Raw genomic sequence first — 17,556 nt, 5'->3', positions numbered from 1 at the left:
TTTTATTGATATTTTTAAAATCATGGCGTTTTGAATTTTTTCAAAAGCGATGTGATTTTTATATTTATATAACTGATTATAATGCATTATGTTAATAGATTTCCAATACTGAAGCATACTTACATTCTTATGATAAACTCCATCTCACCATGCAGTATTCTTTTCATGCATTGCTGAATTTTGTTTGCTAATACAATTTAGGACTTTTATCTTAATACTTATATATGAGCTTGTCCTAGATATTTTTTGTTTAATTTTGGTGCCGTCTTTCTCACGTTTTGCTGTAATTTCACACAAGCCTCAAAAATAACTTGAATGTTTTATTTTTTTTTTAAATATTTTGGAACAGTTGAAATAACAGTGGAATTATCTGGTCTTTCAAGGTTTGGTGGAATTTCCCTGTGAAATCACCAGGAGGTTTTGTGCTATAACTCTGATAACCTTTTCTGTTGTTTGGTAGAGAAGAGGTCTGTTGATATTTTTAACATGTCTGGAGTTATTTTGGTAAATTATATTTTCCCAGGAAATTATCTTTATCATAAGTTCTCTCTCTCACTGCTTTCCTCAGGCATTGGCATCTTGTACCTTTTTTGTTCCAAGTGTCCTCCCATCACTGTCAACATAATTCCAGTTTTGTTACCTCTCTTTTGGGTTAGAGCCTCTGTCTTAACAACTGTTAGTGTTTTTCCCCCTACCATATATAACACATGATGTTACTAGATTAAATTTCATACCTTACCATTTTATTCGTCTACTCTGTTATCCAACATCTGGTACAAGGCAGGCAGGAGAGGCATGCAGAGAGCGGTGCAGGCCAAGCTCGACTCTCACGGAGCTTGCATTTTAGTGGCTAGTATCAGACCAACGAATAGTCGTAAATGAGAACACATCCAGTAGCGATAAGTGCTATGAAGAAAAGTGAAACTGGATTAAAGAGATAAAGATAGGGTGCCATTTAATTTTTTTATCTTCACCCAAGGACACTTTTGCATTTACCTTCAGACAGGGCAGGAGGGAGAGAGGGGGAAAGAGAGAGAGAAACATTGACATGAGAGACACACATCGAGTGGCTGCTACCCACATGATCCGGGACTGGGGACAAACTGCAACCAAGATATGTGCCCTTAGCGGGAACCAAACCTGGGACTCTCTGGTCCACAGGCCGATGCTCTAACTGCTGAACCAAACTGGCCAGGGTGATAGGATGCCATTTTAGATAGGGTGATGAATGTCACGTGCAGATAGGAATCATAGCAGAGAGCCCTCAAGGAGAAGTACTTGAGAGGCAGAAGGTTTAGCAAGTACAAAGGTGTTGAGGTGAGAGTATACTTGTCACATTGGAGGAATAGCAAAGACGCTAGGAGTGAAGGTGTAGAAGGTGCACATGGAAGAAGTCAGAACTACTGGTCATCTGTGTGCTTGCAGGGACGGGTGGTGAAAAGGGATGGGCAAATCTCACCGATCCTTGTAGACTGTTTTAAGAACTTTGTATTTTACTGTGTGATATAAAAAATCATTAGAGCTTTTTTTTTTTTTTTTTAGAGGAACATGATATAAACTTAAGAGAAATTACTGTGACTCTTTTGTAGAGACTAGACAATAAAGGGCAGTTGGTTTAGTTCAGGAAGGAGATCATGGGTGTAGTGGTAAAATTTAAAAGAAGTGATTGGATTTCATTTGTACCTTAAAGGTTGAGCAGTCAGGATTTGAAGGTGCATTGAATATGGGATCTCGATTTATCGCTAAGGATTTTTGGCCTGAGCAATCTGAATAATAATGCTGCCATGTACTGAAATGGAGAGCTTTTCAGGAACAGTAGGTTTGAACCAGAAATCAAGAGTTTGGCTTTGGATGTGTTACGCCTGTGAATGCTACTTGTTATCTAAGTGGAGATATCAAGGAGTAAATTGGATATCGGAAGTGGAATTAAGAAGACATGTTTTTGTGAAACCTCTTCAATGGCTCCCCATTGCTTACAAATTCTAAATTGTTAGCACCACATTTAACATCTTTTTTCTGACCCCAGCCTACTGTTTATGTCTTGTCTCTCACTACTACCTTATACAGACCAAGCCAAACAGGTTATTTTACGTCTAGAATGTGCTAGGCTTTTTTTGTCATGTTGCTGCTCTTGCCTGTGCCATCCTTTATGCCTGGAATGCCTGTCATTCCATCTCTGCCCATTGAAACACTGTCCAGTATTCATGACTCTGTAAGAGCTGAGAGAGAAAGGTAAGCCCCGGAAAGGAAACTTGATGTTCCGTTGATGACATTCAGTGAGCAGACTGACTCCTGGCTGTCTTGCTCCTGTGTGTTCATTTTAACCCTGAGGTACAGTGTACTTTCTCTTAGTGATGAAACAAAAAAGTTAATTTTTATTTTTTTAAATTTTCAGATGGGAACATTTAAAGCACACGATGGTGAATATTTCTTAGAACCTATAATGAAGGCAGATGGGAGTGAACATGAAGATGATCATAACAAGCCACATCTTATATACAGACAGGAATTAAAGAGGAACTATTTTCTGCATTCTCATAAGCCTTGTGATGTTTCAGGTAAACTATGGAGTACAATTATTTTGGTTAAATTATGATACTATTTAAATCTTTTTATAGGTTAGAACTTGCCAATTTTCTTTAAATATTGAAGTATATGATATTTTAAACAAATTTTCTTGACTCGTTAAGAATCATCTCAGTCTGTATGCAATTTTGTTGTAGCAGACTGAATTTAAATCCACAACATTCAGTATATGAGATTTGTAACAAATATACATAGGAAGTTATTACTTCAGTGTGTTAGTCACACTAGTATGATTTAATTTTTCTCAGCAGAATTTTAGATAACTAGAAAAACTGAACCTAAGAAACATAACATGTCCAGTTTCGCATGCTTCTAACTTTATGTAAAGGAAATGTTGTATGTAGTTTTATGTGACTTAGCATTTTGCTCTGCTTGGTGACTGAGGTTCATCTATTTTGGTGCATGTAGCAGCTCTTCATTTTTGTTGCTGTACAATATTTGAGTATATCACCATTCATCTTCCTACTTTCTTGTTAAACTTTTGGGTTGTTTGCAGTTTTTCACTATTGTGAACAATGTTGCTAAGGATATTCTTGTCCCCATATCCTGTGTTTGAGTGTTTCTCCCGAGTATACACATAGATACTAGGTAATTCCCCATTGTTTTGCAAAGTTGTTTTTATCAATTTATTTATACTTCAGCAATATATGAGAGAGGTATGTTTTCATCATTTTTCCTCTAAGATTGAGGCTATTGAAGACTTGTAATAGATTAGAACGTAGGAATTATAGATATCTTTAAAGTATGAGTTTGTTGCTAGTAAAATACTTGTTCATTGCAGAGAAATCATGTTAAGAGTTGTGTCCACATATGTACACGAATCTTCACCCTATCATTGTGTGTTGTTTATAAAGAATGGAGAAAGGCACTTGCAGTTACCATCAAAGTACAAACTCGAGACAAAAGAGTAGGCTTAGAAAGGATTGATTTGGGCTTAGAAAGGATTTACTTGAGATTGTAGGTGTCCAAAAACTATAGTGCAAGCACTGAGATGCCATCTGTTTGGGGATATAATGATATGTAGGCCTTTGAAGGTTTTCCTGGGAGTGCACTTCTTAACCTTTGCTATTATAAGAGTGCCATTTTGGAGTGGTTCTCACTGTGTCTAAGGCCGTGTTTTAAATCTATTGACATAATAGATGCCTTTCTTATGCTTTTAATATGAGCATAAGGGTTTTATTTTTATGGTTTCAAAGAAAACACAAATGGGTATAGCTTCACAATAGAATTCTACAGAAGGCAGCGTATGCTTGTTCTGATCTACCATTCAGGAGCAGCTTGTTTAATGAATTGTTTAGCTTCTTAAAGAAGAAATCCACCAAGTAGACATTCTGAATGCATAAATGTTTCACATAATGATATGCAGGGTTTTGCATTCACAGTCAGTGTTCATTATCAGAAAGAAAATGGTTCAAGAGAAGCCAGGATCTTTGGTTTAAAAAAATTTCATACTAAAGATTTATATAAAAACTACAAATAATAACAAGTAGAAAGCTATGGGATTTAGTTTTCTTGTATTTACAATATATTTTTTCCACAACATTTATCTACTAAAATGTTAAAGGTAGTATCCTTCTTTTCGATTCTTAAATTACCTCCATTTTTTGGTAAAATTAACATACATATTTTTAATCACTAAAAAGGCAATCAGTTAATGGCCTAGTTAATTAGCTGTTAATCATTCTTTTCATAAAGAGTTTAGAATGTTGCTAGAAATTCTAATTTTTTTTCTGCCCATGTCAACTTGTTCTGGTTTATGTATTTATCAAGCCAACTTTGGAGGTGGGACCGAGACTGTTAACCCTTCTTTGAAATACATGGTACATCTGTTTTTATGTTCTACCTCCATTAAAAATTTTTCTGTCTTTGCTTTATATTGGTCCACTTTCTGGTTCAAAATTCATGTACATGGTTTTTAGTCACTTTGCAACTTGGTAAACGTTTCTGTGAGTTTTTACTGGACAGCTATGTAAGCCTCCACTGCCAGAATGGAACATCTCCATTAACCTTCCTGATAGCAGCGCCTGCCCTTCGGTGATCTGCCTACCACTTTGTATTGCCTTTGGCTTGTCTCATCCGCTTACGTTGTCCGTAAGGAATTTCTCCTTAATCTTTTCCTTCCACAGTAAGAGATGTCTCCTCAAATTAAAAAATCCTTTGCTCTAAATGAGTTAGTTTATTTACATACTTAAAGTGCTCTTCACTTATAGAGATTAAAATGTGAATGGAGTCATTAGTTTTTAGCTCTTTTACCAATTATACCTTATTACAGACTCTGGCTTTACTAAAAGTTTCTATTTGATTGTTTTATAATTAGCACCTTATTCATTCTCTTGTGATTAAGGTACCTGCTCATAATTTTGTAAGATTAAGAGTGCAGGCTTTAGAATAACTGGCCAAAGACTATCTAACAATTTAGGGGATACATTATTTATTCTGCATATAATTTACACTACCTTGCATTGTTTTAAAATTTATTCTATGTCTCTGCTATCTTTCCTATTAGTTTTAAGATTGTGTGTTTATGTTCCTTAAAGCAAAAGGTTACATTTTCACATTCTTTACAGCAACTGATGTTATGAATATAGCTGTTGTGTAAACAGTTGAATTGTTAGTGCCAAAATTACTGTTCTGTTCACAAACAGGTGTGTAAGGCAGAGTTCATTCAGAAACTGATTTGGGGCCTCATAGGAAAACCAGCTCAGACATGGAAGTCTGAGAAGGCTTCTGTGAAAAAAATAAAACCTCATTGTTTCGGACCCAAAAGATGAGTAGGAGTTAGTCAGGGAAAGGGGAGAGGATAAAAAGAATTCCAGATGGAAGCAAGAGCGTGTGCAAACACCTGGAGATGGGGCAGGGCTTAAACCACGTAGGGAACTAAAAGTATTTACGAAAAAGCCTGGGATGCCAGGAGATGTCAAGATGACATGATGCTGGGGAGGTAACCAGGAGCAAGCTTATAAAGGTCTCTGCTAAGCCCTTGTTAAAAGATTTAGGCCTTAGTTGACACCAATCCAGTGGATGTTGGAAGTCATCTCCCCCAGTAGTTCAAAGTAAGGTTCTGATAGAAGGTCTGATTACTGTTTTGTTTGGCCTCAGCTAATTGGTATTATTGGAGGCAGAGCTGTAATCAGCCGGACCCACTATGCTCATGGGGTCAGGTCAATGCAATGAACTGTAGGCTAAGAATGAAGGGAGGTAGGTACCCAAAGAAAAATTGGGGACTGTTGTGAGAAGTTAAATGAATGGATGCTGGATAGAGAAAACAAGAAGATGCATGGACAAAGGGGTGTACAGTTGTGATGTTGGTGTTTAAAATTTTATGTTGGAGATGTCTTTGAGCACAGCAAAAGGAGATTCCAACAACTGAGAAGTACAGAATGAAAAGGATGTTTTTGACATTAATAGATTAATAGCTAAACTTTGTGTTTTGAGAGAGGTATAACGGTTGGAGAACTTGAGATATTAGTAACTAAGATACAGACTATGGTAAAAGAAAGAGAACCAGTACTGTTATTCTTAGTGTAAAACTGGCCAGAATTTTCAGTGAGCTAATTTTTCCACTGCTGTGGTTTTTAATGATTTTGCATGTCTTTCAGCAAATTGAGATTGTCTGATGAGTATCCCTTAGTTTTTTTTTTTTGTTTTTTTTTTGGGGGGGGGGATGGTGAGAGGGCAAATAGAAAGGCCAAGGTAATATTTAGGCTGTGACTTTTAAAATCTGATTGTGCAAGAGGAAAGTGAAAGAAATTTCTGGGTGATTGCTGTTTCTTTAGTGTATCCACTACCAGCCTGGTGAACTCAGTCATAGCTTTCAGCTGGACAGAGAACATGTATGGTATAGGGCCCATAGATCAAAAAACCTGCTCTTTCTGTTTTCCACCTTGTGGTAGCTCAGGGGAGGAAGGGACACGAATACAGTGTGAGACATGTTACCCCTGCTTTATGTTCTGGGTGGGGTTGGGCATGGAATACGTGGAGAAAAAGCTGCCAGCTAAGAGGAGACTCTTGTTCTTGTTCCACATTAATAACTCGAAAGGATGAGGCCTCTCAACCTTGCCTCAACATGGATTTGTTTATCTATTTGTTTATTCATTTATAAAATATGTGAGTACCTCTTCACTGGAGCTACAACGGTTCTAGGACCTGCTTAACATGCTCCATGACCAGCCTGTACAAGTACAAGTACAGTGAGGGAGGGAGAGAGGGTAGCAGGAGATGAAGTCAGAGTGGTGGTGGGAGGCTAAGTCATGTAGTTAGAATCCAGGTGTGGGGCCTGAAGAGTAAACAAATTGGCAGGGTTGAGGAAAGAAATAGAAAAGTTATAAATACAAAATTACTAGAATTCCATCCAAAGCCTTGGAACAGGACTTTGTAACTGAGAGACCAGAATTTTAAGGTGCTTTAGGTTCATGGTAAATCCACCTCAACACACAGGACATCGTAAGTCACAATAACAACTTTGAAGGTAACTCGAATACTGGAAGCCACTGAGGAGAGAAGTGACATGATCAACTTGCATTTTATTTTATTTTTTATTTTTATTTTTTTTGTTAATCCTCACCCAAGGATATTTTTCCATTTATTTTTAGAGCAAGTGGAAGGGAGGGAGGGAAGGAGGGAGGGAGGGAGGGAGGGAGGGGAAGAGAGAGAGAGAGAGAGAGAGAGAGAGAGAGAAAGAGATGTAAGAGACACATGGATGGATTGGCTACATTCTGCACGCACCCCTGCTGGGTCTGGGGATCAGATCTGCAACCCAGGTACATGCCCTTGACTGGGCATTGAACCCACGACCATTTGGTGTGTTGGCTGATGTTCTAATCACTGAGCCACACCAGCCAGGGCTCAACTTGCATTTTAAAGGGGCTACTCATTTTGTTGGATGGAGAAAAGACTAGAACAAGAGCATAGCAAGGAGGTTGAGGAGGATACTGAAATAATCATGTTGAGAAGTGATGGTCTGGAATTTGAGTGGTAGTCATGAAGTTACTGAGAAGTGGCCTGACATGATGTCATGTGTCCATTTTGATGGTCAAGTTATAAGCGGGTGAGTGGGGCAGTGGTTGAGAGTAAGAGTTGTCACAGAGTATTCTAAGGTGGCTTTCCCTTCCCTCCCACAGCAACTGGAAGGATGGAGTTGTCATTTACTGAAGAGGGGCAGTCCATGGGAACCACAATTTTAGGAAGGAGTATCAGGTCTAGGTTTTAGACATTTTGAGTTTGGGGTGCCAGTTAGAAATCTAAAGGGAGGAAAGGCAAGTAGACAATAGAATATATGTGTTGGAAGGTCAGTATGGGGGGGTGGTCTGGGTTTGAGATAATGATTTAGGAGTTAGATATAAATGATGTTTAAAGATATAAGGCTGTTTGAAATTGTATAGGGAATGAATTAGATACAGAAGAGAAAAATATTCAAGGATTAACCTTGGGGCATGACAATGTTTAGCAGTTGGGGAGATGAGGAGAAAACTAGGAGATTGAAAAGTAGAGGCCAGGGAAGTAGTAAGACAACTGAGAAATGTGTGCCCCAAAGCCTAGTGAAGAAAGATTTTCAAAAATGAAGGACTAACTAATTGGCTAAGGGGTGTTGAGAATTCAAAGAACATGATTTGGAGCTAATTATTTAATTTTGAAAACTAGGAATGATGGGTGACCTTCAATGTTGTGCAGATTGGATTAGGTTCAAGAATATTTGTGTTCACAGAAGTTATAAAATGAGGATATTATAAAGGACAGTTAGATAAACTATCTTCAGGCCTTTGTTGGTGACTAATCCTGTTGTGGTGAAAACCTTCATCATAAAAAGGTGATTATTAAACTTTGGGATATAGCATAAAATAAAATAAAATGCTTATTTGAAATAAGAGCTCAATCTATCAATAATTTCAAATTTTATTTATTTTGCAAAATCCAAAAATAGTGGACTTAATAAAACTATCAAAAGCAATAGTCAATAAAACTTTACTTTTTAAGTTAATTGAGCCCTGGCTGGTTTGGCTCAGCGGTTAGAGCATCGGCCTCTGGACCAGAGCGTCCCAGGTTTGGTTCCTCCTAAGGGCATGTACCCTCGGCTGCAGTTTGTCCCTGGCCCCATCTGGTGTCAAGTGGGTGGCAACCAGTCGATGTGTCTCTTTCACATCGATGTTTCTCTCTCTCTTTTCTTCCCTCTCTCCCTCCTGCTCTATCTGAAGATGTGTGCAAAAATGTCCTCGAGTGAGGATAAAAAAAAAAAAAGTTAATTGAAATATTTCATAGCAATGAAAATATTTAGCATATATAACATTTATTGAGAAAAGTATTCCTATCTATGGATCTACTTTGGACATTGTCTATTCTTCTATTGGTCTATTTTTCATCATTGTGCCAAAACTGCCTTAAAAATAGTGTATATCTGCCCTGGCTGGTTTGGCTCAGCAGTTAGAGCATCAGCCTGCAGACCTAAGGGTTGTAGGTTCAATCCCCGACCCCGAGGCCCCAGTCGGGGTCATGCGGGAGGTAACCAATGATGTGTCTCTTTCACATCGATGTTTCTTTCTCTCTCTTCCCACCCTCTTTCACTCTATCTAAAAATTAATGGAAAAATATCCTTGGGTGAGGATTAACAAAAATAAAAAATTATATATATAAATAATAGATCTATCATAAGTCTTGAAATGTGGTAGTTAGCCCTTGACTTTGTTCAAGACTGTCTTGGTTATTCTTTTTTTCTTTTTCAATTATAGTTGACATTCAATATTTTATATTAGTTTCAAGTGTACAGTGTATTGGTTAGACACTTATAATTTACAAAGTGACTCCCCTGATAATTCAAATACTCACCTGGCACCACACATAGTTATTACAATAATATTGACTCTCTTCCCTATGCTGTACTTTACATCCTCATGACTGTCTTGTAACTACTGATTTGTACTTCGTAATCCCTTTACCTTTTTCACCCAGTCTCCTATCCCCCTCCCATCTGGTAACCATCAGTTTGTGCTGGTTATTCTTGATCCTTTGCATTTACACATTTTAGAATCAGCTTGTTGGTTTCCATAAAAGGAAAATAATATGATCAAGTTTTATTGGATCAATAGATCAATTTGGTGAAGTGACATCTTTATAATGTGTCTTCTAACCCATCAATATGGTATATCCTCAATCCTTTCTTAATTTCCCACATAATGTTTTATATTTCTTCCTGGATATTTAGTCAGGTTTTAATTGTAAGTGGTAGGATTTCTAAAGTTTCATTTTCTAATTATTATTTCTACATAAAAATGCAGGGAATTTTAAAGTATTGAACTTATATTCAGCAACTTTGCTCATATATTCTAATAGTTTAATCTGTTAATACTAAGGATGTTGTACATGGACAATCATGTAGACAGTTATTTCTTCCCTTCCAATCTTTCAATCTTTTATTTATTTATTTTTATTGCTCCGGCTAAGATTTCTAAAACAACATTGAATGGAAATGGCAATAATGAAAATTCTTGCCTCATTACCAATTATTGAAGGACAATTTCGACCTTTTCTAATATGTACAATGTCTGTTGGTTTTTCTTAGGTGCCCTTTATATGATTAAAAGAGTTTCCCTAAATACCTAGCTTAAGAATTTTTATTATGAATAGATATTGAATTTTATAAAAACTTTTTCCTCCGGGAGGGGGAGGGGGGAATCAGTGGGGGAAAAAAGGAGAATCATCTGTAACAAAAATTAATCAATAAAAAACAAAAAAACAAAAACTTTTTCCTCCACATATATCAAAGTGAGCATGTAGTTTTTTTCCTTTGTTCAGTCAATTGATCAAATGGCAAGTCTACCTTGTGTTCTTACCAGACTGGATTTGGTAATGTTTTCTTTAAAATGTGTACACCTATGTTTATGAGTGAACTTGGTTTGAAAATTTCCCCTGATTGTATAGGAAAAGATCAAAGAAAATTAGTGACTATTAGAAGAGAATGATTAAAACAATGGGCCATAGTATATGAATTGCCTAAGGATGTCGTTGTTTTTAGTTTACACACTTAATATTCTTTTAGATTTACTTATCAGGTAAAGGACAGAAGTGAAACTAACTCAATAATTTGGGGAGAGCAATGCATGTAAAATTTTCTTTCTAAGGTATTAGATCAATAATCAGCCATATAGCTCATTTTACACTTTTTCTTCTGTTGGTCTAGCAAACACAACTTAATTGCAAATGCTCAGTGAAGTAAATTTTAATATTTGGCTCCCTAGTGCTTAGCCATGTGGTGCTTTCCTCATGAAGAGGAAGCAAAGATTTTACTTACTTGCAATTAGAATCTGATTCAGTATTGCAGCATTCAAAAGCAACTCTGAAGATCTCAAGACTCGAGACTGGGCTGCTCTCACATGAGTGTACTTGCCAAGGAAAACTGCACAAGGATGATCACAGTCCCTGTTCCTTACTTGGGGAACATCATCACTGCTGGACTGAGGGTTGGGCTACTGCCAGGTCAGGTGACAGATTCACTATTTCTTGGGGAGAATATCCAGACCTCTGGACCTCTCCCAAACAGGCTGCTTTCTTGGGCTTTTCTTCCTTGAAAGAGAGCCAGCATACGGATGGGGAAAAGCCCCCTCAGTCTGACCTGTTAGTCTGCAGTCTGCAGCTTCTTTTGCACTTAACAGATGTAGCTGGATGTCAGTCAGATTAACATAGTGTTAAGATTGGCAAAAACATTCTTTTGAAAAGTGGTGTTTTTCTGAGATATGGTAGCATAAAATCAAATAACAAAATACCTGCTTGAAAATGAGAGTTTAGTCTACCAATGATCTCAGAATTTTTTTCTACTTTTGTCAAAAACTAAAAATAGTGAGCTTAAATAAAGCTGGCAAAAGCAGTGTGAATAAAAAACTGATTTCACAATAAAGATATTAAGTGCTAGTAAGATACCACATAGTTTGTGTGTGTGTGTGTGTGTTTAATTGATTTTAGAGAATGAGGAAGGGAGAGGGAGAGAGAGATGGAAACATTGATGAGAGAGAACATTGACTGGCTGCCGCCTGCACACGGCCCACAACCTGGGCATGTGCCCTGACCTGGAATCGAACCGGTGATCTCTTGGTGCATGGGTCAATGCTCATCCACTGAGCCACACCAGTCAGGCAGTATTTTTAGTTTTAACATTTTATATTCATTTAGTGAGTGTCTTTAATTAGACATAAGTTTTCAATGCTAAATTTACTTTGGAAAAGATCTTTTTCTTATTTTTGAAAATCTTTTATCAAATATTAATAGTTAGCAGAGTATTTCACATGAGAATTCTATTTTCAGTCAAAAGCTATTACAGGAATTACAGAGCTAGCAATAACAGTAGAATAAAGAATGAGTTAAAGTCTAAGCTTAGTTTATATTTTAGATTTTTGTGAGTTTATAACTTTATTTTTCAAAAATAGTCAATAAAAAATAACAAATTATAGTTAATAACATAATAGAAAATGCTCACACTCATATTTCAACAATTTGCTTTGTGTGAAAAAATTATCATATACCAATACTTGAATTGATAGAGCAAATAAGGGGTTTATAATATTTATAAATTCCCACTTTGAGCTAACTTTGTGTTTTGGGAGGATTTCAGAGTGCTTAATACTGAAAATGACCTCACAGAATTTTTGGAATGATTCCACATACGTGAGGCAGATTGTCAGATAATGTGAGAACTCTTATAGCTCAGGAGCAACTCATGTAAAAGTCTGGAGAACAAAGGGAGTTACATGTTGTCTGTTAAATCATAGTAAGTGGATATGGTTCAGAAATGGACTGCCCCAAAGGCTTATCCAAAAATAACAAGATAAGATTGATAAGGCAGAGTTCTGTACTGTTGTAAATGTTAATAGCGTTATGCTATATTCTAATTTCAGCAGCCACACGCACTTGCATAAACTTACTAGATCTGGTTCAACATGAATTCTGAATAACCAGTTTTTCTTTAAAGAATGAATTCATCTCATAAGATTTTATAGCATCTTTTCAGGAAGTAGTAGAGTGGGAGTTTGGAGTATCACATTGTTATATGTATAACTGTCCATCTAAAGTCTACTAACTTTTGTGTGATTTGGTTTGTTAGTCTTACTCTCATTTTGCTTAGAATCTCTGACAAACTATAGTATTTGAAGACGTGGAAAAGCACTTTGAAAAATGCAAAGGGATACACAGATCCTCTTCTATACTCTTCAAGTGTAGAGGTTGAGAAGCCAAAAGCTGGAAGGGGGCATCTAGTGAATATTCCTTCTCACCTAGGAAGGAAACATGAAAGGTTTTGAATTTATGAATGAATGCGTGCTTATTTTCAACTCATGATCTGTGTAAGAATCCTTGATTCAGCTTATTAGGAAAATCTGTCTTCATATCTTTAGAGCAATCCCCATGGGCTGGATTCCTGAGAATGTGGAAGAAAGGGTGTTTACTCTGTAACACTTGACCAGTGTACTCACTGCCCTTTCAGCACACTTAGCAAAAGGAACTGGAATTTCTTACTGGATGTGGGATTAATGAGAATAATTTGGGGGGTTTTCAGTGCCCTCCTTTTTATCTTTTAGGGCCACTAGAGTGAAGGGACAGTACCAGATCTTTCTCAAGTCTATGCATCTTAGAGCTAAATGTATTTATATCCATGGGCAACAATGTGGTGATTGCTGGGGAAAGAGGGGATGGGGGAGGTAGAGGAGGGTCTGGGGAGGATAAATGGTGATAGACAGACTTGACTTGGGGTGGTGAACACACAATATAGTGTACACATGTGTTGTAGAATTGTGCATCTGAAACCTGTATAAATTTGTTAAAAGAGGAAATAAATATAATTTAATAAAGAGGAAATAAATATAATATAATATATATATATCAGAAAAAAATGTGTGCAAGGAAAAAATAAATTTATATCCAAATCTTGGCTCAGCTCTATATTTCTGTAATGCAAAGAGAACTAGACCAATATTTTCATGGAAATGAGTAGCTAGTTCCTCTTTTAGTTTTGTAGGAGGCAGCATTTTCCATTTTGATCTTGGTTACTAAATTCTTAACATTCTACATGTATTACTACATATGACCTTTAGAAGAGTCATGTGATATGGAATTCAGATGTAATAATGGATGTTGAGGAAATCTGAATTCATTTCTTTGTTATGCCGTGTACTCAGTTGGTGGCTGATGAAATTTCATGTAACCTGTGTCACATGTCTATGTTTCAAAATGTGCCCTGTAATAGTGACTGATTCAGGGATGCAATGAGGACTAATGATGTAATGATTCTTTTATGTTTCAAGTTTCAGCTTGCCACAGGCAAGCCCACAATCTTCTGCACATTTATTAGTAGTAGGTGCATTTCTAATTATTAACTTGTGAATGGCTTGTAAAATTGCTTTATTTCAAAGACATGTGCCACAATTCTATAAGAGTGGTTGAGACTTCTAATAATATTGACAAATCATAGAGGACTATGAATTTTCAGCAGATTTTGTCATAGAATACTACTGTTTTAAAAACTTAATAGGTTACAAATTATATTTTATTATGTGACCATGGGAAGTTTACTTAAACTTCCTGTTCCTCATTTTCTTCATGTATAAAATGATGGAGTTGTTAATAGTAAAGGAGATAACTTATGTGAAGTGTACCAGTGCTTGGCACATAGCACTCATTAAGTACTGTGTTTGTTATTGACAATAGTAGTATTAATAAAACTTACTGTGGCAGCATAGTATATATAATAGATCCAGAAAACAGTTTAAATAATAAGAAAATACATTAGATTTCACAATATATCTAATATGATTACTCTATTTCAAAACACCCAATTCTTTGGGTTGTGAGTCTTGTTGGGCATTTAACAAGTGGTTTGAAATATTGATGCTCTAGAATATGCTTCTTTTGATTTTATGCTCTCATGTTTAGAATGGGTGGTTACATGCTATTGGACAAGTATAAAACTTGTTTTCTCGTCTGGTCAAATACAGAGTCTTTGTATCAATTCTCACCTCTGTACAGAAACCAGAGTGAATTTCATACTTAATATCAAGAACATCAAAGGCTACCTCTTCATCTTCGAGTTGCTACTGTTGTAAATTACAGTTAGTATTACCCTTACCTAGAGGTTCTGGTATGATGAACCTTTTTTTTTTTTCCATCTTTCATGAAGTATATATTTTTTAGAATTCAATTAATGTATTTCTAAATTTATGATAAATCATATAGTAAAATAAAGTAATATTTTTGTTTATCTTCTACAATTCAATATTTTTCTTTTTATTTTTTTATTAATTTATTTTTGTTACAGATGTTTCTCCTTTTTTCCCCATTGACACCTTCCTCCCCACCCCCCCACCCCATCCCCAGCCTTGTTGTCCATGTCCATCGGTTATGCATATATGCATATAAGTTCTGTGGTTTATTTCTTCCCTCAACCCCCTCTTCTGATGGTTGCCAGCCTGTACCCTACTTCCACGTCTCTGGGTCTACCCTGTTTCTCAGACTGTTGTGTTCATTATATTCCACAAATAAGTGAGATCATGTGATATTTGTCTTTTTTGCTTGGCTTGTTTTGCTTAGGAAAATACTCTCCAGGTCCCTCCATGTCGTCTCAAAGGATAAGAGATCTTTCTTTCTTACAGCTGCAAGTACTCCATTGTGTACATGTACCACCCCTTTTTATCCATTTGTCTACTGATGGACACTTGGGCTATTTCCAGATCTTAGCTATTGTAAATACTGCTGCTGTAAACATGGAGGTACCTATATTCTTTCTGATTGGTGTTTCAGGCTTTGTAGGTTTATTCTAGAAGTGGGACCACTGGGTCAAATGGAAGTTCAATTTTTAATTTTTTGAGGTAACACCATAGTGTTTTCCATAGTGGCTGCACCAGTCTGCATTCCCACCAGCAGTGTACTAGAGTCCCTTTTTCTCCACACCCTCGCCAACACTTGTTTGATGATTTGTTGATGGTGGCCATTCTGACAGGTATGAGGTAATACATCATTGTTGTTTTAATTTGCATCTCTCTGATGATTAATGATGTTGAGCATTTCTTCATATGTCTCTTGCCATTTGGGTTCTTTGTCTTCCTTTCTCTTCCTGTTGAGTTGTATGAGCACTCTATATATTTTGGAAATTAACCCCTTATCTGATGTATCATTGGCAATTATGCTCTTCCATACAGTGGGTTTCCTTTCTATTTTGATGGTCGTTTCTTTTGCTGTGCAGAAGCTTTTTAGTTTGATGTAGTCCCATGTTGAACCTTTTTTTTTTTTTGCCTTGTTCCTCAATATATTCTATTCTTCCATTTCCCTCCCTTTCTCCATCTCCCAACTTTTCATCATCCTTCTTTTCTTTCTATTAATCTTTTTTTCTTCTTTTCATGAACATTTATTGAGGACTTACTGGAGCAGAACATATTACCTAACAGTGTTGTCAGTATTTAGAGTTTATAGCTTGATGGTAGTGGTGGTGATGAGCATGTTAAGTGGTGGGCTAGTGGTGGTCATGGGCTTGATTTTATCTTATGGGCAATGAGGATCCATGGAAATTTCTTGAAAAAGGGTGAGATATTCCTAAAAAATGAATCTTCTCTGGACATAAATGTAGGATGAATAAGAAGGATAAAAGATTGAAGATGGTGAGACTATTTGAGAGACTCTGTCTAATTTTGCACTCATGATTCTAAATAACAAATGAAAAAGACCTGCATGAGTTGAGGGGAAAGGGCATTGTTGACAACAGGTGCAGTATTAGGAACATTTAGAAGGAGAAATGACAAAACTTGGTAACCAGGTACAAAAGGTAAAGAAGAGCCCAAAGGTCCGGCACAGTTTAGTGGGAGTTATGGATATTAGATTATTGCTCATTATGGATATTAGATTATTGCTGGGTCTCGGAGAAGAAAATGACAAATTTAGTTTTGTATATTTTGAATATGAAGTGCTATTAGGATTTTCAAGTGGCATTATAGGTTTATAATTATATTCATAAATAATTTTTTTGACAAAGCAGGGATTCCCTTTTTTTATTTTCCCCCATCTATTAAGTAGGTATGTTAACAATAATTTCTTCTCATAATGGTGAGAAGTGAAGGAAGGGATGCAGGGAAACTGATAGGTTGCCTACACCTAAAATAAGTAATCAGTTATGTTAGGTATTGATACTGTCATTAAATCCTTAAGACAGAAACATAGAAACAGTTAGATTTATATTGTGTTCAGTTCTAATGCTAGATTCTAGCTCAGTTCCAGGCCACTTATGGAGAATTAAGGCCAAGGTTTGATGACTACACTGTGACAGTACAATAAGGAACCTCATTTCATGCATTGTAATTCTACTCAAAGTTAGCATGTGATCCTATTGTAGCATAAGGAGATTTGTTCCAGCAGGCCAATCAGATTCTTGGTCTAGGAGAGCGGCTGGTAGTTGTTTCATGATAATGGGGTCATGCTAGACCTGTGCTCATCAAGAGCCCATCTGCAATGAGATAAGGAGTTCATACCAGAATGTAAATCACATACTGCCCTCACTATCAAGAAAATCTTGCTATGGAAAAATTGTCAAGTAAACAATATATTGAAGAAACCAGTTTTGAACTGCATGTATAGAGGACCACAAATTCCCAAAACTAAGATAATCAGAGTGTCCAATTTTTTGTTTTTCCTTAAATAAGTGCAGAGATTTCAAAATTATATTGAGTCACACATATTAAGGAATTGGTCAAAGAAATTTTTTTCCAAGGTGTGGGACATTTAATTAGAATTATGTGTTTCTTATTACATTATTGTTTAATAATTTTTAGTAGTTTATATTCTTATGAATTATTAACTTTTAACTACCTCCTTGCATTTCAGAATACAGTATGCCATAATAAGAATTATGTTCACTGACTATCATTGTTGCACGATGTTTGTGATTTGATGGTTGGTTTTGGTCTAAATTAGTTTTGGGTTATATTACACTTGTTATTAATAAATGACAAG

At 36.2% G+C, this 17,556-nt stretch overlaps 1 protein-coding gene across 1 annotated transcript in view; it reads left to right on the top strand.

Annotated features, from left to right (window-relative positions):
* Positions 1-17,556, top strand: part of ADAMTS20 (ADAM metallopeptidase with thrombospondin type 1 motif 20) — a 165,456-nt gene that overhangs the window by 24,719 nt on the left and 123,181 nt on the right. Inside the window, exon 3 of the mRNA XM_036251991.1 lies at positions 2,396-2,558. Coding sequence (XP_036107884.1) covers positions 2,396-2,558 — 163 coding nt within the window. The remainder of the gene's footprint in view (positions 1-2,395; positions 2,559-17,556) is intronic.

Source organism: Molossus molossus, unplaced genomic scaffold (assembly GCF_014108415.1).
Source record: "Molossus molossus isolate mMolMol1 unplaced genomic scaffold, mMolMol1.p scaffold_m16_p_10, whole genome shotgun sequence".
Lineage (NCBI taxonomy): Eukaryota > Metazoa > Chordata > Mammalia > Chiroptera > Molossidae > Molossus > Molossus molossus.
The sequence above is the reverse complement of the archived record's forward strand: the minus strand, read 5'-3'. Positions and strand labels throughout refer to the sequence as shown.